The 21,888-nt window shown below is 45.8% G+C and overlaps 2 protein-coding genes across 4 annotated transcripts; both read right to left on the reverse strand.

Annotated features, from left to right (window-relative positions):
- Positions 1-8,393: 8,393 nt before the first annotated feature.
- LOC123443745 (calumenin-like) lies at positions 8,394-11,794 on the reverse strand. Its single transcript, XM_045120265.1, has 7 exons — positions 11,097-11,794; positions 10,878-10,977; positions 10,735-10,800; positions 9,761-9,925; positions 9,575-9,671; positions 8,779-8,909; positions 8,394-8,684 (listed from the first exon to the last, which is right to left on the reverse strand). Exons 1-6 carry the CDS (start codon positions 11,716-11,718, stop codon positions 8,790-8,792), a joined length of 1,170 nt encoding a protein of 389 aa, XP_044976200.1. The 5' UTR covers positions 11,719-11,794; the 3' UTR covers positions 8,394-8,684; positions 8,779-8,789.
- A 298-nt stretch (positions 11,795-12,092) lies between these two features.
- On the reverse strand, positions 12,093-19,003 carry LOC123443744 (developmentally-regulated G-protein 2). 3 transcript variants are annotated; one of them, XM_045120263.1, is made up of 12 exons: positions 18,832-19,003; positions 18,623-18,747; positions 16,460-16,527; positions 16,235-16,311; positions 15,586-15,766; positions 15,449-15,505; positions 14,252-14,326; positions 13,456-13,575; positions 13,209-13,379; positions 12,956-13,069; positions 12,669-12,839; positions 12,093-12,544 (listed from the first exon to the last, which is right to left on the reverse strand). In XM_045120263.1, the coding sequence occupies exons 2-12, from the start codon at positions 18,690-18,692 to the stop codon at positions 12,449-12,451; spliced, it is 1,200 nt and encodes a 399-aa protein (XP_044976198.1). In that variant the 5' UTR covers positions 18,693-18,747; positions 18,832-19,003; the 3' UTR covers positions 12,093-12,448. The 3 variants fall into 3 exon arrangements, with proteins under 3 accessions (XP_044976198.1, XP_044976199.1, XP_044976197.1); XM_045120264.1 differs by having other exon boundaries at positions 18,623-18,715; positions 18,791-19,003; XM_045120262.1 differs by having other exon boundaries at positions 18,850-19,002.
- Positions 19,004-21,888: the final 2,885 nt, after the last annotated feature.

The raw sequence follows: 21,888 nt of genomic DNA on the forward strand, positions 1-21,888 counted from the left end.
GGGACTCGAACCCACGACATGCCAGATCAACACACCATACTGCAAACCACTACACTGCGCTACGAAACTTGACAGAACAGGGGGAATTAACAAGGTAACCTACACCACAGCATAGATCGCCCTGCTCTGCTCTACACAGAGGGACGACGGAAGCAACGCCACCAGAGCATGCCTTCTACCACTACTGCTGCTCTACGCCGCGGGGATCATCCACTCTACCACTACCGATCTGTGGAAGCCCCTGCTCTGCTACTCTGCACAAGCCCGAGCACACCCACACAAAGAACACACATGCACATCCGGCCGTTCTCTTCTTTGATCAGAGAAGCACGACAATGAGCCTTGGCCGCATCTACACATGGAGAAGGGAGGAAGAGAGCTAGGCTCACCAAGGGGAATGAGTGGAGAGGTCCGATCGAAGGAAGGAGCCTAAATAAGAACCGGAGCCGATCTGCTGCAGAACCGAAGCAGAACCGACGCACGGGTACGGGACCGCCGGGAACGCGCCGGAGACGAGGTCCTGCCCGTCGTTGTGGTCGCTCCCCGACCTCAACGGCAACGGGAATGGAACGGGAGGCCTTCCCCGAGCTCCCTGACATGCTGGCCGGCGCCGGAGGTGATGGATGCGCGGTGGATGATGGCGGCGCACTACTGCTCTCTCTCTCTGCTACCTGATCTACAGAGAGCTTACCTGGGGAGGAAGAAGGAGATGGAGGAGAGGTGGTGGCGCTAGGAGGGGGACGCGGAACCCTAGGCACTCGGGAACGCACGCCAAGGATAAATAGGGGCCTCGACGTCCGTGAGCCTCACGGCGTCGCTCGCTCTCTCACTGAAGTTCTGATGGAAAGCATGCACAAGGACGACGGCGTCAGGAGGAAGGGGATGGATGCGCTAGGTGGGCTCTCGCTGGGGAACAGAGAGAAGAGATGGGCCTCGGGAGGGGGTGAGAGGCCCATGCTGGCACCTGATAAGGGAAAAGAAACCCACTGGGATTTCTTATTTAACCAACACCAGCAAAAGAAAAAATAAATACACAGGCTAAACTGTTGATGCTAAAAATAAAGAAAAAATACCCCTGGTCATAAGGAATTATGACCTATTTAAATAAAATGGAAAAGGAATATTTGGAGCAATAAATATTTACAAAACAGAATTTAATTCTGTGTTTTGTGATTATTTGCACCACAAAAACACAGCCTCAAAACACTAAATGCATATCATCACATCCACCACAAAACATACTAAAACATGGGCACTTTTGAGTCAAGGATGGAACAAGTGAATCTAGAGCTTGAGAAAATAGAGAAGGGGAGTTTTTGAATCCTATTGCAAACTACCATAGAGCTTCCTACTTTCAAACAACAATATTCCACATCATCTCACTTATCACCATCACCTCAACACATCACATACCCTACATCACATGGATTCACAAGGCAACAAACACAAGACATGGAATGATAAGGATGCATGCATGCAAAGGGAAACATGACAAGGGAAGCATCACATGAAATAACACATGCATTGAACTCTCATTGAAATGACAATATGGACCCACATACAGAAGGTTCCAAATAAGGCAAGTTACACTCTTGGGGCATTACCATAATTTATGCCAAAGGGGGAGAAATATCAAAGTATCAAAGCTTCCATTCAATGAACCTATTTATAGGGGAGAAATATCACCATGAAGCTTATACAAAAGAGGGAGAAACAACACTAAGGGGAGATATAAATATTAAGGGGGAGAGAGATAAATATGGCTTTATTGGTTTGAACTTATTTTCCCTACCTACTCCCAATATCTACATGCTATGATTCAGGGGGAGAGGAAACCTTACATATTCATCTTTAGGGGAGAAAAGTTCTTGTTCTTTGGAGACATATCCTTTTATCAAAACCTATCTTCAATATGTCTTCAATTTCTTGGTATTTTTAGGCTCTTTGCATCTTTACAACAGGGTAGTTTTGTGTTATCTAGCATTTGTTTTCCCAAGTGTACTCCTATGTCAAGACGCTCAAGATCCTCAAGGTAAGTATATGCATCATATCCTTGTTCATGATGACCTCTTGTTTCTTGCACATACTGTGTGCAAGAGGGAGTCTTGAACATGGAACTTCTTCACTTACATATGTTTGATGCATATAATCAGGATGTCTATGACTTGTCTTGTCCTTCTACCTTGTGTGTGTCCATGCATTCCAAAGCAACTATCCTTTAAAAAGGAATTGCACATATTTAGGGGGAGCTTGTACTAGTCACGTTTCTTTCAAAGCTGTCATATCCTTATGATTATCTTTATTTGAAACTTTGATTGTATGTTGTCACCGATTACCAAAAGGGGGAGGTTGAAAGCACATATGCTCCCTCGGCGATTTTGATAATTCATGAAAACATACATTGTCTCTTGGACTAACACTTTTACCTAGATATTTTAGGAAAAGTCCATGGAGAGCTATGGCTTAAGGTTTATGTGGAGATGCCCCTGGATGCAAGAAAGGAACAATATTGGCTCAAGCTTCAAGCTAGAAGATTCTTCATTTTATATTTGTGAGAAATCACTTTTGAGTCCATAGGAAAGTCAATAATATTAAAAGGGGGTGAGGTAGTAAAATGAACTGATTGCTCAAATGCTCAAAGTTAGCCACCAAAACACTGAGTCATTTTTCCCACATATCCACTCTGTTAAGATCCACATTCACAAATTCGGTGTCACCAACACTTCCATATCGGACCCACCGAGTTTGACCTCAGACAGAAACCCTAGCCATCCCACCAAATCGGTGCAACCGAAACCAAGTGGGCGCTACCGAGTTTAGTGTGACCAACATTCTGTTGCCAAGATACACAAAATCGGAATTTTCGAGTTTGAGTATTGGTGCCACCGAGTTTGGCTATCTGACCGTTAGTCACCTTTTCGGTGCCACTGAGTTTCATATATTGGTCTCGCCGAGATTCAAAAGTTCACACCTTTGTGCTAATCGGTACCACCGAGTTTTCAACTTTGGTGTCACCGAGTTTGCCCTTTTGTGTGTAACAGTTAGATTTTGGCTGCTGCCTATATATACCCCTTTACCCACCTCTCATTCATGGGAGAATCACTCAAAACACACACTTCATTGCCAGATCCATTTTCTGAAAGAGAACCGCCTACTCATGTGTTGAGACCAAGATATTCCAATCATATCATTTGAAACTTGATCTCTAGCCTCCCCAAACTGCTTTCCACCAAATCAACCTCTCCTATCTATGCATATTCTGTGAGAGAGTGATTTTTGTTGAGGAGACTATCTTTAGAAGCACAAGAGAAAGGAGTTCATTGATCTACCACATCTATTACATTTTGGAGGGTGGTGCCTCCAAGATTGGTTAGGTGTCGCTTGGGAGCCTCCTACTTCGTGTTGTGTAGTTGAACCAAGATGTTTGTAAGGGCAAGGAGATCGCCTACTTTGTGAAGATCTACCGTGAATAAGTCTAGTCCTCCGTGGACAGAAGCCGTGGTGGAATAGACAAGGCCTCTTCTTTGTGGACCCTCCATGGGTAGATCCCTCCATGGACTCTCGCGACCGTTACCCTCCGTGGGTTGAAGTCTCCACTAACATGGACATACGATAGCACCACCTATCGAAACCATGCCAAAAATCATCGTGTCAACCTCATGCGTTTGATCTTCCTAACCTCTACTCCTTTACATATGCAAAGTCTTTACTTTTCCACTGCTATATATGTTGACTAGCATGTGTAGGGTGCACTAGACTTGTTAGAACTACTGAATTTCTTCCCTCCTAGAATTCAGGTTAGGCTAGAAATTTTATCTTGACAAGTAGTCTATTCACCCCCCCCCCTCTAGACACATCTTCTATGGATCCCTCAAAGGGCTCAAAGCTGACCCCTGATGCAGTCCTATCTTAATCGGGAAGTCATCAGTATCGCCATCACATGTTCGAACACTTGTCACAACATTATTGTACAAGTCCTTGATGAGGGTAATGTACTTTGCTCGGACTTTGTGTTTCTCCAAGGCCCACCACATAACATTCCATGGTACCTTATCATAGGCCTTCTCCAAGTTAATGAACACCATATGAAGGTCCTTCTTTTGCTCCATATGTCTCTCCATAAGTTGTCGTACCAAGAAAATGACTTCCATGGTCGACCTTCCACGCATGAAACCAAACTGAATTTTGATCACGCTTGTCATTCTTCTTAAGCGATGCTCAAAGACTCTCTTCCATAGCTTTATTGTATGGCTCGTCAGTTTAATTCTACGATAATTAGTACAACTAGCAAAAGGGACCGTGCATTGCAATGGGAGAAAAAAATACCACACGCTTTTAATCTTTTTATAATCATTTTGATTTATTAAAATAATAAGCTAACTAACTAATGTAGTCAGTCCTATCCTATTTTATTGAGAAATCAACCCGTCCATTGTTAATTCCATCATGATGAGAAATTGAGCGGGACAAGCAAAGCAAAACAAGGAGGCTACGTGAATTGATCAATGGACTGTTATCTTATTTCACTCATGGGGTAGAGAATGTGGGATCAGATGACAAACTGAAGGTGGTGTTCCATTCTCTGTCTCTACAACAATACAATCTTACATTCAATACATTCATTCATCAGCAAACAAATCCCCACAAAATAAAATTTCTTGCCGGTTCTTGGCACACGGTTGGAGGCATGGGGAGGGGATCTCACCAGATGATGAGTTATTGCCGGAGGAGGGGATACGATGAGGGGAGCAAGGGTTAGGCACCTCTATCTGGCCATAAGGGGTCGCCGTTACCGCGCCATAACCTCGGAGTTCCCCGTGTGAGCCATGGAGGCCCGCCTCCACCTGCAAGTACTTCGCTCCGCCGCGCCTTATTCGCTCGCCGCCGCCGTTCTGCATCGAGCAGACGCATCATCCCCAGTCACTGTAGCTGTCGTGTTGATTTGATCCAGAAGCTGTGCTCGAGCGCCGAAATGGCGGCAGCAAGCGGGCAGAGGTACGGCCGCGGAGGTGGGTGGGTTGAGATCGACAACAGTGGTGGTTGAGGTCGGCCGCGGCGACGAGTGGTGTGGCAGCGGCCTGGGCACAGGCCAGGGTGGACCAGGGTCAACGCGATGCGCTCGAGCGCCGCAACAGGGGCAGTGAGCGGGGAGAGGTACGGCCGCGGAGGCGGGTGGGTTGAGATCGGCAGCGGTGGCGGTTGAGGTCGGCCGTGGCGGCGAGTGGTGTGGCGGCGGTCTGGGCACAGGCCAGGGTGGCCCAGGGTCGACGAGAGGAGGCGATGCGTACGGGTATAATTTTTGCAGCGAATCATATTTTCTTTTGCATTGCAGATAAATGATGGAGCACAGGTTGAATAACAAAAATTACAAGGTTTTTTTATAAAAATATCGCGGTGGATTTTCCGACGGAAGCAATAGCCGTTTTATTATTATAGCAAAAGGGCCCGTGCGTTGCAACGGGAGAAAAAATATCACCCGCTTTTAATCTTTTTATAATTATTTTGCTTTATTAAAATAAGAAGCTAACTAACTAATGTAGTCAGTCCTATCCTATTTTGTTGAGAAATCAACCCGTCCATTGTTAATTCCACCATGATGAGAAATTGAGCGGAACAAGCAAAGCAAAACAAAGAGGCTACGTGAATTGATCAATGGACTGTTATCTTATTTCACTCATGGGGTAGAGAATATGGGATCAGATGACAAACTGAAGGTGGTGTTCCATTCTCTGTCTCTACAACAATGCAATCTTACATTCAATACATTCATTCATCAGCAAACAAATCTCCACAAAACAAAATTTCTTGCCGGTGCTTGGCACACGGTTGGAGGCATGGGGAGGGGATCTCATCAGATGATGAGTTCCTGCCGGAGGAGGGGATACGATGAGGGGAGCAAGGGTTAGGCGCCTCTATCTGGCCATAAGGAGTCGCCGTTGCCGCGCCATAACCTCGGAGTTCCCCGTGTGAGCCATGGAGGCCCGCCTCCACCTGCAAGTACTTTGCTCCGCCGCGCCTTATCCGCGCGCCGTCGCCGTTCTGCATCGAGCAGACGCATCATCCCCGGTCACTATAGCTGTCGCGTTGATTTGATCCAGAAGCTGTGCCCGAGCACCGAAACGGGGGCAGAAGCGGGCAGAGGTACGGCCGCGGAGGCTGGTGGGTTTAGATCGACAGCAGTGGTGGTTGAGGTCGGCCGCGGCGGCGATTGGTGTGGCAGCGGCGTGGGCACAGGTCAGGGTGGACCAGGATCGACGCGATGTGCTCGAGCGCCGCAACGAGGGCAGTGAGCGGGGAGAGGTACGGCCGCGGAGGCGGGTGGGTTGAGATCGGCAGCGGTGGCGGTTGAGGTCGGCCGCGGCGGCCTGGGCACAGGCTACGGTGGCCCAGGGTCGACGGGAGGAGGCGGCCCGTGCGTTGCAACGGGAGAAAAAAATACCACACGCTTTTAATCTTTTTATAATATTTTGATTTATTAAAATAAGAAGCTAACTAACTAATGTAGTCAGTCATATCCTATTTTGTTGAGAAATCAACTCGTCCATTGTTAATTCCACCATGATGAGAAATTGAGCGGGACAAGCAAAGCAAAACAAAGAGGCTACGTGAATTGATCAATGGAATGTTATCTTATTTCACTCATGGGGTAGAGAATGCGGGATCAGATGACAAACTGAAGGTGGTGTTCCATTCTCTGTCTCTACAACAATACAATCTTACAATGAATACATTCATTCATCAGCAAACAAATCCACACAAAACAAAATTTCTTGTCGGTGCTTGGCACACGGTTGGAGGCATGGGAAGGGGATCTCACCAGATGATGAGTTTCTGCCGGAGGAGGGGATATGATGAGGGGAGCAAGGGTTAGGCGCCTCTATCTGGCCATAAGTAGTCGCCGTTGCCGCGTCATAACCTCGGAGTTCCCCGTGTGAGCCATGGAGGCCCGCCTCCACCTGCAAGTACTTTGCTCCGCCGCACCGCCGCCGTTCTGCATCGAGCAGACGCATCATCCCCAGTCACTCTAGCTGTCGCATTGATTTGATCCAGAAGTTGTGCTCGAGCGCCGAAACGGAGGCAGCAAGCGGGTAGAGGTACGGCCGCGGAGGCGGGTGGGTTGAGATCGACAACAGTGGTGGTTGAGGTCGGCCGCGGCGGCGAGTGGTGTTGCAGCGGCCTGGGCACAGGCCAGGGTGGACCAGGGTCGACGGGATGCGCTCGAGCGCTGCAACGGGGGCAGTGAGAGGGGAGAGGTACGGCCGTGGAGGCGGGTGGGTTGAGATCGGCAGCGGTGGCGGTTGAGGTCGGCCGCGGCGGCGAGTGGTGTGGCGGCGGGCTGTGCACATGCCAGGGTGGCCCAGGGTCGACGGGAGGAGGTGACACGTACGGGTATAATTTTTGCAGCGAATCGTTTTTTCCTTTTGCGTTGCAGATAAATGATGGAGCGCGGGTTGAATAACAAAAATTAAAGTCGCGGTGGGTTTTCCGACGGAAGCAATAGCCGCTTTATTATTAGGTATAGATTAGTACAATTATGAACATCCCCTTGTTCTTGAAGATTGATACTAATATACTCCATCTCCATTCTTCTGGTATCTCATGGTTTATTAGGAAACATGTAACCCTAGATCTTTTGTTACAAGGTGAGGCTTGGGTAGTTTGAGATCATGTGATATATAATCATTATCTTGGTAGCAACAATACATTCATACTATATCCCCCCACCCCCCAACCCACCCACATAATGTTTTCCTCAAAATCAATCAAAGCAAAGCAGGAGTAAGGTTTTCGCACATCTCAGAACCCCTGATCGCACGCTCTGTCCTATCAAGGCTAACAGTTTTTGATACCATCACTAACCTCCAGCTCAACGTGATTAGTTTAAAAAGTTATAGACATTCGTTTAGGATTCACCACATTCAAACGCGTTATTATTAGGTGAACAATGCGGCCATCGTCAGCAAGGGTGGGAAAGAGGAAAATCAATGACACGGATAGGTGTGTGATTTATTTTTTCCAGATACAATCGACGGGCATGTTTGCTAGTCGAAATAAAATTTCACTTACAAAAGTACAGCAGCGCCTATGAATGGAGTTTGAAATATGTAACAGCACAGCACCTTATACATAGCCATAGAGCATAGCAGGGAAACAATTCATGACCGTCTCAGGAAGTGCCCAAACATCATTCACCTATCCTATACCATATTAACTATTAAGAGCGTATTTGTTTTTCATTAATAGACACAACAAGAAGCATCATACTTTTTCTTTGAACATAGATAGGCAAGACGGATCCCTACTCAACTGGGGAGACAGAAGAACAAACAGCTGATCGGATTCATTTCACAGAACGAAACAGCAGTGTGTATTATCGAACTTGCGCCTGCTCATCACTGCCAAATGTCAATTTTCTCATTCTTCACCACCAAGTTCCGTGCGTTTTACAAATCTGAGACGGTGTCAGCTAATCTAAACTAACCTGGCATGTGAACTGGACTCCTGTCACCAGGAAGATGGCATTTCATTTCACTAGACAATTTAGAGAATCAAAGCAGCCATGCTAACTCTAAGCTGTGCGCTGCCCAGATACAAATTCACACAACATTTTGATTAGTACTGATGCATTCGGAATCTTTCCTGCTAGATTGTTCGTCACTTTTCGTGGTTAGGATACCTACGGTCTGTGAAAAGAAAAGATAACTTTAGTTGCGGTGCACAGGAAAGCAGTGATAGGCAGGTGAACCGCACGGCTAGGAAACAAATGGGTGCAGTTACCTGCAGATGCCTTAGCGGAACTCTTCATGGAAGTAGTCCTCGTCATCGCTAAAGTAAACACTACCATAAAATGCATAGGGGTTCTCGATCATCTCTTCCAGTGTTAGCCTTCCATCATGATCTTTGTCTGCCTACATTTTTTTGGAAAAAGAAAATCAAATCGAGGAGAAAAGAGACCCCACACATGTTTGCTCATAAAAGGAGGCTGCTGAAGTACAATTGTCCTTTTGCTTGACTATATATCAAGTACTCCCTCCGTCCCAAAATAACTGTCTTAACTTTGTACTGAGCTTGAGACATTTATTTTGGGACGTAGGGAGTATAAAAGTAAATTCAAATAGCTGCAGTCAGTTAGTAGCCAAATGAGATTGATGACCACCCCTGGTCCAAAACCGCTAGGACACTGGCAACAAATAAAATATGAGAGAACAACTATCTGCTTCACCATGTAAGTATAAATCCTAAACTAACAAATTAGCATTTCGAAGAACTTCAGTCCCTTCAGCGTCATTTTTGTTATGCACACAAAGACAAAACAGCAGCATGCACATATGACATTTCGAAGAACTTCAGTACCTTGAATTCTTCAACGATTATCTTACGCAACATATACTCCATCCATCCCAAAATTAAGTGTCTCAAGCTTAGCATAACTTTGTACTAGAGCTAGTACAAAGTTGAGACGCTTATTTTGGGACGGAGGGAGTATATAATAAACAGTACCTGGCACTATTCTAAGGTATCAATTAACAAGAGAAAATTAAGTAAAAAACTATAGGGGGGATGCGGATCAAACCTCTGAAATAGCATGTGTGGCTTGTTGTCTGGCATAATAGCGTTCTGACAGATGGAGCTTATCAAGAACAGGTTCTAGTTCATGCCCTGAAATGAATCTACACAAGAAAAGTTCAAAAGCATAAAAAAGAAGTCATATGAGAAATTTCATCACTGGAAATGCTAAAGCAAAGCTCCAATGATGTACCCGTCATTATCTTTGTCAAGCTTGGAAAACCGCTCCTTTGCGATTGTCATGTTCCCAATATGAGAAATAGCTGCATTCTCGTCATCATAACCATGTATATGGTCATGTAGCCCATGAAAGTATTCTTCGAAGTTTAACTTTCCATCACCATCTTTATCTCTCTGCCTGGACATGGCATATGGGCAACTCAAGGAACTGTGAGTGCTCTCTTATAACGTACTCCTAGATAGATAATGGAATAATGGAAGGAATATTCACCTCCAAAAAACCATTTTGTGGTACAAAATTCACAGCACTCCAGACAAAAAGGAAAATATGAATGCGCATTTAATAGGTTCTTTAGTCTTTTGACCTAGCAAAAGTGCAAAACACAACGCCCTGGGATGTACTTACAACTGCTCAAACTTAATGTGGTTTTAACTTCTTCGCAGAGATGATAGATGGTGTATGCTTATAGGACTACAATGTAGCTTCTTTTGCACTTAATTTAAAAAGAGAGATTTTTGTTCTGGCATCTAAAGAGGCAGGCGGTAGGGATATCTATTTCCAATTATCTCACAAATGACTTAATTGTGTGACAAAACGTGCATCAGGTAAGGCTGACAGACAACCACACACAAGATATCAGGATATTCATGAGACATGACCAATGGTTGAAAATTTTGGGGAGGCCACTGTTAAACTATCAGTGACTGTGACGCAAATAACCCCTTCATATTGAACTGTTAGACCATCCAATGAACGATTATAAACTATGTATGAAGATTAGCATTGTAATTGTTGCTGTTTTAACCTCTCTCCGTCCCATATTAAGTGTCGCTCAAACGGATGTCCCATATTAAGTGTCGCTCAAACGGATGCTACATCCGTTTGAACGACACTTAATATGGGACGGAGGGAGTACTCAGTAGGTTCAAGTTTAAATGCAAGCCTGCATACCAGGAAAACAGGATTGCGGAAAAGGAAGAATTTACCTTAATTCTTGTCTGCAGAGCAAGTTGATAATTTTAGGATTCTCCGAATCACTTGGATTAAGAAAGCTGCAGTCGAGCAATACAGAAAGTATTAATATGCAATCAAGAACCAGAGTCTTTTGTACACTGAAATGAATGCATACTCGTGAAACTCAGTTTTATTGAGGAAACCATCCCCGTTGACGTCCGAAGCATTGAAGTGCTCCTCTTTCCACCACGGGAAGCCGAGTGAGTTTCCATCCCCTGCAAATCATTAGCTAGTAAGTTCATTCCGCGTCATCTTATTCCATGATGATTTATTTATTTACTGGCTCCCTGAGTTCATGTGCAAAGAAGAAAGAAAATGCGGGGAAGAGTTATACCATGGGACTGTTGGCGCAGCGTCTGGAAAGCAGTGAAGGAGACGATTCCGTTGCCATTCTTGTCGTAGAGCTCCATCTCCCTGGCGGAGCGATGGAGCTGGTCGGCCCTGGCCTGATCGAGGTTCCACCTGATGAGCTCATCGAGGGAGACGAAGCCGTCCTCGGGGCTGAGGTCGATCTTGGGGAAAAGCGCGCGGATGCGATCGGAGATGTTGAAGCGATCGTCGTCGTTGATGAAGTCCTCTTCCTCCTTGAGGAAGTCCTCCCACTCCTTCATGTGGTCGCCCTTCTCGGCGTCGCCATGGAGGATGCGGTAGTGCTCGCGCTCCCACTCCTTGTCCTCCAGCCGCCGCTCCAGCTCGGCGATGGCCGGGTCGAAGGGCGCCGCGTGGCGGTTTCCTCCGGATTCGTGGACGGCGCCGGCCCCGTAGGAAGAAGCGACGGCAGCGGAGTTCTTGGGGTGGAGCTTGAGGCGGCGGTGGGGGCTGCGGCCGTGGGGCTCAAGGCGGGGGGTGTAGGAGGCAAGGAGTATGAACATGAGTAATGAGGTAGTGACCAAGCAGAGGAAGAGGACCGCAGCTGGAGACTTCCGCCCCGGTGGGACCGCCGGCGGCGGCGTCATCGCCGGCAAGAGAAGGGGGGTGAGCGAGCGGTCGGTCGGTTTACGGGTCGGAGATTTGGACCCGCTGGCCCATAACGGGTGGCGTGAGTAGACTAAATTAGTTCCTTCATGATGACGTCGAAAGCGCTGGCCGCGCCAATAGGCTCTTGACACGCGTGCTGTGTGAGCACTTCACCGGGTTTTTTCCTTCTCCATTTTGTGCGGAAAAAAGCATCTCAGTAAGCTAATCAGCTGTAGAAACCATTAGTGAACGGAAATGATTTTTAACAATGGCAATTCTGACATGCAAGATGACACATTACGTTGTCGCGAGCAACAATATAAATTCAATTGTCAGACGTCAAATTTGCCATGCTTGAAAATCCGACATTAGATTTGTAGCAAAACTCAGTAATTAATTAATGCGTTCCAAACACAGTACGATAACAACAGGTAACATCTGTAGCTAACTCGGTTGCAAAGTTTCCTGCCAAAAACACTCGTATGCAACACAAGCCTGACTCATCTTATACGGCACGAGAGCACATACACTATCTGGATAAAAGCAACATTTCTCATATGATTGTGCAGAGATGGATGCCATGCCAGACTTGATGGCTAGGTGAGTACTCAAATATGGTGGCCCTTGTGGCACAAAATGGGGCTGTGCAATGTAGCATCCGGCACATCATCAGATCCGTAGGTCCATCCGGAACAAATCCAGCCCACAGCGATCGCCGGGGCGACGGGATCATGTCTTGAGAGGAGCTTTCTTGACCCTGTCGGAGATGCGGTCAGGTGCATTGGTGTGTGACTTGAAACGGCCTCGTCCGCCCTCCTCTTTTTCCTGAACCAATCAAAGTTGTTGCAGATCCACAACGAGGGTTAGCATCTTCTCAAGGATGTGATGCGATGTGATGAGCTATAACAAAGAAAGACAGAAAGAAAGAAAGAAAGAAAGAATAACCGACCTTCTTCTTTACTATCTGGACCACATCCTCATCTTCAAGACCATGGCCAAGACCACAATGCTGTGGATAGTGCCGAGCACTCGTTCCCCACACAAGCACATATTTCACATCCTTGAGTAAGCTCCTATGGATGTGATTGCAAAAATCTTCAACTGTGCAACCACCCCTATCCTGATTCATTCATGCCAACACAACAATACCACAACCATCAAAAAAAGTATTACAACACCAATCTCCTCCACATTCTTGCTAATAGAAAGAGAGAGACAGAGAGAGAGCAAGCATACAGTAGAAAGAACCACTGGATCTCCGAAATCAGGCTGCTGACCCTGCGGCTTTGTATACACTCTCACCAGACCCATTTCCTCCCACATTCTTGCTAACAGCCTGTCCAAGTTCAACTGCAAACAAGGACTAGTTTCAGTTATTTTAACACAAACAACTTACTGTAGCATCTACAGTATGTAGCAACCGCCAGTTCTAGAACTATTGATGCCCCAAATATTCAAGGAGTGAAAGCACATCAAGGATCAAACATACCTGCAAATTGCAGCTGATAACAAGTGAATTTGGTTGCCGAGCAAGATTATCCACATCATCAATACCGACAACATCGATCTTATTATATACATAAACACACTTGATGTACTTCCGATTTCCTTCAATGACATCAATCAGATCATCCACAGTAGAATCCTCACGGAATAATACCTACAAGTAAATTTAAAAAATTAGTTAAAATTGAAAAGGCACACACATAACACCACTAACAAACACCAGCATGCACCTCTGCATTATGAATTTTGTACTCATGCAGTATCTGATAGCAGAGCTTCTCATCAATATGAGTTAAAGGTGCTGTGCTGTTGAAAGAAATCCCGCCAGTCTTCTTCCTCTTGAAGTATATCTATTCATACACACGCAAAAAGTGCTTCATCAACCAAGAAAAAGATGTATAAATAGCAAGTGCATATATCAAGTTCTTCGTAATCAACAGAATGCAAGTAATAGAAACCAGCAACGCCCTTAGGCCTCATTTAGGACAACGCCATAAGACATGTAGTACAACTAACTCATAGAGCTGGTTGGATGAGTCACATAATACAGGTTAGCACTTGTCTGTTAGAAACCCCAAAAGTCCCACAAACTTCATCAAGTCTGTTGGATGTTCGGTTGTTCACAAAAAGGTGATTTAGAACATCAATAACTCTCCAACTATGCTAACTGTTTTTTTAGCCCATTCTCCCTTCATCTCCACAGTCCAACTAAATTTATTATGACTGATGTACATAATTAATAATAATACACACACACTGTCATGTACTATGTGTTGGCCAGACAGCCTTCTTTGAACATTGTACTTGGCAATACTTTTCCAGCACACACACACACACACAAAGAGCTGGTTCAGTTTTAGATTGGCTCAATTACACACCCAGGCAGATAGTCAGATGTATGTGGACATTGACTTGAGGACAACAATTTCAATGTTTCATACAGTATATTTTCTATATAATTGTCTTATGTCCATTTGGGTTTGGCCTAGTACGCAGTTCACACTAAGTGACTAAACACATGTATACCTGAGGAGGCCTTTTGTTCAGACGGAGGCCAACAGCTTCCAGTTCTCTAGTTAATATTTGGCGATGCCCTTCACTCTGAGAAACAAAATAGAACATGAATCCAATAAGCAATTACTCCCTCCATCCCAAAATATAAGATGTCAAAAATAATCTTATATTTTGGGATGGAGGGAGCAGAACTCAGGTAATGCCTGGTTATGTGCAATCATCATGTATAAGAAGGGGGAAATTGCACGTAAATAGTTCTTCCTATTTTATATCATTTTTTTAAATAACATACACAGCACAACCCTTCATCTCCATTAAGATCTTGAGAAGTTTCAAGTAGCCATACCATTAACTTAAAGAATAAAGATGGCATACATTTATTTCTTCAAGAATTTAGCAATATCTCAGCAGATTTCAGAATATGTATCCCAATTACCATACAACTTTAGGTGAAAAGGGGTATTGATATTAACCAGCCAGCTCCTCTGCTAACAATACAATAGCATCTCTTCAACATTATCATAATGGAAATTGCATTAGAACTTTCTAAATTATCGCCACCTTCTCACTTGCTCCCCACAACTTGTTTACTTCATAAGATCTTCCTACTTGTCGGTTGTCTTTGTTTCTCACATGGCCATTTCCGTTAGTCTAACGGTGAAAAGGAGCCATGTGAGGAACAGAGAAAAGTTAAGTGAGCAAACTAAGAAAGCGACAAGAGTGCAGAGAGCTCCAGTGTAATTTTTCTTAAGACGCACTCATTTTTATCTTACTTTCCTAGCCATCCCTTTTATAAAATGCTTTATTTATTTTATCTCCAACTTTTCGTTCTGATCATCTGACTTTTGCATCCTATAACTTTCCCCATGAATAACATAACTTTCTAAGTTCTAACATGGTGTTGAAGGGATTAAATGAGAAGGTTCATACTTGAAAGCATTCTACCATGAAAAGGTGACATTCCGGCTTCTCTTGTGAACTAGATACAAGTTATGGGAACCGGAATAGCCTATTAGGTCGGTAAAGTAGGAAGCACACTACCCAAAAGAACCAGGACATGTTTTCATTGCCTTACAAGGCCCCCTTCTCTCTAATCATGAAGTATTGATTATGTTTTAAAAAAAGTCATATCTTCTGAAAATAGAGCAGACAGGGATGTCCAAGCAATGAAGTAAAGCTTGTAACTTGAGGCAAAGCTAAACTGCTTACTTTTGAGGCGTCAAGAACCATAAGCACGAGATCTGATGACTTGGCGACGGCGATAACCTGAAAACAGCAACAGCGATGTAACATCAAAGTAATATCACCAACTGATTTATTCTTCTAATTAAACCAACAGTATTTACCTGCCTACCACGCCCCTTTCCTTCAGAGGCTCCTTCAATGATACCGGGAAGATCAAGAAGCTGGATTTTGGTGTCATTGTAATGGATAATACCAGGAATGCAAGTGAGGGTTGTGAACTCATACGATGCAGCTTCAGAATGTGTCCCGGTCAGCATAGTTAAAAGTGTTGACTTTCCAACACTGCAATATGAATTATCAAACAAGTGATGAGTCATAATAACATCATATACCTAAGCGGATAACTAGACTGAGCCTTGTATGCATAGCAATACAGGCAGGAAACTTCTAGCTTAAGTTAGTAACCACGTAGAAAAGGGCATGAGATTAATATTTGGTAAAAGGAAGTAGGTATATATTATAGCATTTCTTTTCCAAGGGAAAAAGGTAGAGACACACATATTACACATGAGTTGGCTCATCAGATAATTCAGATATCACATCTCCATTTTATCCAAGCCGATGGTTGAATTAGATTGACAGAGAGACATGGGTGAAGAATACAAGGAAGCACAGCATATGTGATACATCTGGAAGACAGAACATTCTCCTATTATAAACAGAGCACAAGAACTAACAATCCAGTGCTACGAACCTAAACGCCTGAGAACTCACAAAATAGTACTCAGTTTGTAGGCATAAGAAAGAGACCTGGGAAACCCTATAAGCGCAACACGACCGTGCCCGAACTTTGTGACCTCAAAACCATCTCCTCCGGCACTGGCACCCTATATCAACAACATGAGATGGGTGTTATTACTAAAAATCTTTGAAGTTGAAGAGGGTAAAAGAATTTAGTACGGATTGACTAAGAAAAAACTAAACAATAGTTATGCACGATCATCTAAATTGTGCAGCACCATAAACTGGAAGTACCTTTGGAGGCTCCAATAACTGTGTCCTCAGCTTTGCAATTTTTGCCTTCAGTTGTCCAAGATGATATTCTGTGCGACAATAAAAAGTTAAGTCAGTCCCTACCAACTGAATATAGCCTTTAGTATATCACAGGTAGGCATACCACAATGGCTCGTTGCAAAATAAGGATAAACCACAAATATTTGTTGACAGACAATTAATTATCATTGTTTTTCAGGCGTCACTTAGGTGACAGGGCGTCCTACAACAGCACGGCTTCGAGCTCGGCTTTGGCAGCTTTGAAAGGTGTCCGCCTTAGAGCTTTGACACGTCTGGAACTTAGCTTAGCCAGAGGAGGCAGCGGGTAACTGAGCTCTCAGGACGGAAAACAGAGCTCACACGGGAAACTGGAGGAAAGGAGAACAAGGGCGGGACAGTGGCGCAAAAGTAAGGTAAGAAGGAGGCGAGGGAGGGAAACAAACCATTCCACACCAAATGCTTGCAGAGAAAGAGCTCTCCTCTCCGGGGCAGCTGCAGAATGGAGAACCACCATCCACGGCCAGATCTGCGCCAGCTTCTTCCTCCAGTCTTGGCTCCTCCTCTGGTGTAGCCCTCTCCCAGAAGCGCAGCAAGGTCCGGCTCGCATCCTCTCTCTTCTTCCACACCCTCTTCTACTTCTTCCGCCTCGTCTGCTCTTCCTCATCCCCTCCCAGTTCCCTGTTTCTCCAAACGATTGAGAGGACGACTTCCTCTGGCACAGATCAGCCAGCTTCCTCTCCGGTTTCTACTTCCCATCCTCTGGGCTCTGGCACAGGCGCGGAGCACTCCCCCAGCAGCAGCAAGGTATGGCTCCTCTGCCCACCTCTCTCTTCTTCTCTCCACCCTCCCTTGTTTCCATCCCCTCCCGGTGCTCTGTTTCTGTGTGTGCCTAGCCACATGTCTGCTTCTTCTCCTCCACATGTGTGCTAGTTTTCCTCCTCCAACTCTGCTTCTTCTTCTCATCTACATCTGCTTCTTCTCCTCCACATCTTTGACGGACCTCACTTAGTATCGCGGCAGTAGCCAAGTGTCCCTGCTCTGATGGATCCTGCGCCTGCCGCCTGGTAATGCGTACGATCTGTCCATGCTGGAGTGAGGAGGCTGAAGCAGCACCTTTCTGGGGGTTTCAGTGATGTGGATAAGTGTCCCAAGGCACCCGTGAAAATCAAAGCTATGGACCGATGTATATACAAGGGGGGTGAAGCTGAAGTTCAGAGGCACCATTCCCTCGTCTACACAAGATGATTTGATGATTTGTGGTGCATTTATATTGATGCTAGTTGTTGAATGTCCTAATTGGCTGCCATATATACATTTATGTGTCTAATGCATCGCCTCGCCCTATGCTTTAAGCATGTACAAGGTGAGTCGGTGCTAGAGTGCCTCGCCTCGCCTTATGCTTTAAGCGTGTAAAAGGTGAGTTCGTGCTAGAGTGCCTCGCCTCGCCTTACCGCCTTAAAAACATTGTTAATTATCAATAGAACTTAGAAGTTGCAGATTGAAAGGCACGTATTGTGCATACATAAATACATACAGTTCCTTGCTAAACAAAAGATCTCCAAATTTTCTGGTGTTATCTGACTAGCAGTCTTGGCGAAATATTTTGCGAATTAGAGGTTTTTCTCTGCAACAAGGTCCCTTACATGGTGATGCATATTTTGCGAAATCCACACCTGTTTGTATACACAGTATGGAAAGTGTTCATACCAAAATGCATAAAGATGGATACATAAGTACGGAAAAGGATTGTGCTTGGTCCAATGATCATGAATTACATAGACCATTTGTCTGGAAATTTTAGAATTATCATAAATCTGCCAGTGGATGCATAATGAGAATACAGACTGTCCAAATGTGATCACAAATTATAGCTAGAGAACAACTTGGATATCTAAATTTTCTAACAGAGCTACAAAAACATAAAAAACATGAGCAAAGTAGCAATTGATAATCCAAGAAAGAGCGAAGCCACAATATGTCCATTTCACTTCCACCAAAATCCCCCCCCCCCCCAGCTTATATTTCATCACTAGATAAAGTGGTCCAGTTGAGTAAATTCACCAAACTAGAAAAGAACAAACAGTAGGCAGTGCTGAGAAATAATCCCACGGTACTAATTTCAAGGGGCAATGAAGGCAACACAACCTGTTGCTTTGTTCTTCTGCGTCCGAGCCATCTCGGCCTCAATCTCCTTGATCCTCTCGAGGATACCCATCTTTCACCTTGTGAGGTACGCACCTTGCTCCACACGTAGACAGATTCAGATCGATCTTACACGAGAAGGAGAAAGATCTGTTGGATTCGATTGCTCACAGCGAGGAAAAGACCAGGGCAAGACAGAGAAGAGTATAAACAAGCTAGGGCTTCTTCACCAGCCGACGGAATCGCGGCGGGGCGGATCTCGACTCCACGCCCAGTGCAGTGTAGTAGAGGGGCTTCGAGGTGTGCTCCGGTGCAAGGGAAGGGGAGGGGGGGCGAGGGGTTTCGGCGGCGCTGGGGCTTTGGGCCGGAAGAGGTGAAGTCCCGGAGCAGGTCGAGAAGAAGGGTGGCTCGAGGGCGGCAGGGATCACGTTTCGTGAGCCCGTGGTCGATTGGATGGCCTTGATTGATTTGATTGTACATGCCTATTTTTCGGGTTTTGCGTTTTGATTTTGAGGTTTGCGTGCGGCTTAAAAACGAACAATTATGAATTTCAGAATAAATAAATTATGCATTTCTAGATTCTTTGAGAAAAAAATATGGGAAAAGATTTATGTCAACCGGTGGATTATAGTCAATGCGTCCACCTTTTTCTACGCTCAACACGTGTCATACGTCATTATCCTTATCTAGTCTTCGTGCTTCCCATCCATTCATTACCTTTCATTCATTTTTCAATCTCATTCACATCCTCTCGCCTGAGTCGTGTTCCAAGGCCGCCACCGCAGGCTGCGGTCGGTGATCATCGGAGGACGCGGCTGGCCGTCCTTTCTTCTATCGTCCCATTCCTCTCTAACTCCTCCTCTCCCGCCTTCATATGCCTGCAGCCATGGCCGCTCAAGCGTGCACACCGGAACTCCGCTTCGGCCACCAACGGCCTACCTGCGCCGCTTCAGCCTCCCCTCCCGCCCTTCATCGTTGCTTTAGTCGAGCGATGCTTTTTTTTATAATTTCTACAACAAAGTCCTTGTTGCAAAAGTCCTTTCTGCAACATCGTAACTGTTGCAGAAATTTCCGTCGCTCGAGCGTGCACACCAGAACTCCGCTTCGGCCACCACGGCCTACCTGCAACATGAACTTTTGTTGCAAAAATTTATTTTCCAGCAATGCTTATGTTGCAGAAAGACGAAGGAAAAACTGCAACAAAGCGATTGTTTCAGAAACTCGAGCGTTGTTTCAAGAATTACCCGGTGCCCACGAAGCGCGCGCGAAGAAAAAAAACTGCAACAAAGCGATTATTTCAGAAACTCGAGCGTTGTTTCAGGAATTACCGGGTGCCCAGACGAAGCGCGCGCGAAGGAAAAAAAACTGCAACAAAGCGATTGTTTCAGAAACTCGAGCATCGTTTCAGGAATTAAGCCAAAACCCCGCGTGCGGATCGAATGGATGAGATCGGCTGGATACATAAAATCAAACGGCTGTGAAGATGACGGATCATTGGAAATAATCCGTCGGTGGACGTGTAGCGTTGCCCAAAAAATATCCAGGTCTTTATAAAAGTTCATCATATGTACAAAACATCCCAAACATAATAAAAATTATATTTGAATATTTCGACCACCGAACTGAAGGATCAATACTGCCGCCAAAATGAAGCGCCGACGCACCGTTGTCGCAAATCTATCTATCAAAGCCGGACTTTATCAATGACAATCGGAAAATCTTCGTGCACATGTTCTTAAGGACCAGAACCCTGAAGCTGCAATCATCGTTGTTGAACCATTGAATCGATATGGAATGCCCAACACCATAACTTGTCAAAGCACATGCTAGACAAGAAACCCCAACTCCATCACCCCCTAACACATAGACCAAAGGAGATTGCGGGAATCCACACAGTTGTGTTGATTCCATCCAAATGGACAAACTCAAAGAGGATCGAAGCCTGGAAGACCGACTCAATGAAGAAACATTGCCATCCACCCACGCCGCTTGTGAGGACTACAAACCCCCCACCTAAACTACTAGCCAAAGCAGAGGCACCGAGATTCTCCTCCCTGCCACTGGTAGCCGGAGCAACACGTGGAGGAGGGGGTGAATCCACAAGCTCGCTGGAGGTGCTTGTGTAACAAACTAGAGACGAAGGGGGTCGAGGTCGGAGGTAGGTGAGGGTAAGAACAGAGGAGAGGATACTCTGAGGAGAAGAAGGTGAGATGGTAGAGGAATCTTAGATGAGGAAATGGTTCTACACACACATGTCTTTGTTGCACAAGTGGTCAACTAAATAACCCACGCACACACACGTGCGGTCTTTCCTCTGGTGGGCCTTGCCTATTGGCATGCCAGGTCACACCGCCCAAGTGTGGCCAGGTATGACATTCTCCCTCCCTTAAGACTGACCCCCTCCTTGAGCAACGATGTCTTCTTGCTCTGAGATGATGGCTGTCGGGTAACGTTGCAAGAGTACGTCGTAGTCCTCCCAGGTCGCAGACTGCGCCCCACTACACCTTGACATGCACAATCGCTCAGTTTCCACGCTTCATCACGTGTCGCTCCAGGATCAGGGTCGGCCCTTCCGTCATTGTGGAGAGATCCGGCACATGCGACAGCTCATCGTAGACCGGCGTGTAGTCAGGCATGAACGGCTTGAGTTGGGAGACGTGGAAGACGGGGTGCACGCGGCTCGTTGTTGGCATGTCGAGCTTGTATGCCCGAGGATCGATCTTCTCTGGGACAGTGTGGGGGCCGAACTTGAACGCGAGCTTGGCGAAGGGTCGACTGACGACGGACTGCTGGGCGTAGGGTTGCACCTTTAGGAGCACTTGTTCGCCCACTTGGAATTGGCGCTTCGTGCGGTTGCGGCCGACCTGCTTCTTGAAATGCCTCTGTGCACGCTCGAGTTACACTCGTATCTATGTGGCGTGCCCCGCCCAGTCCATATCCTCGCCCGCTGGCGCCTCGTCCGACCATGCCGCCATTGCGCACAGGTTGGCTTCTTGTCGTAGATCGCCTTGAACGGGGTATAGTTGAGGAAGGAATGGAAGGTAGAGTTGTACCAGAATTCTGCCATGGGAAGCCAACGACGCTGCCGACACGGCCCATCGTGAACGGCACATCGAAGGTACATCTCCATGTACTGATTGACTTGTTCACTTTGGCCGTCGGTCTGCGGGTGGTAGGCGGTCGAGTATAGCAGCTTGGTGCTAGCTCCGGCGAGCAGCTCGGGCCATAGGTTACTAGTGAAAACCTTGTCACGATCGGACAAGATGGAT

The sequence above is a fragment of the Hordeum vulgare genome, chromosome 3H, assembly GCF_904849725.1.
Source record: "Hordeum vulgare subsp. vulgare chromosome 3H, MorexV3_pseudomolecules_assembly, whole genome shotgun sequence".
NCBI lineage: Eukaryota > Viridiplantae > Streptophyta > Magnoliopsida > Poales > Poaceae > Hordeum > Hordeum vulgare.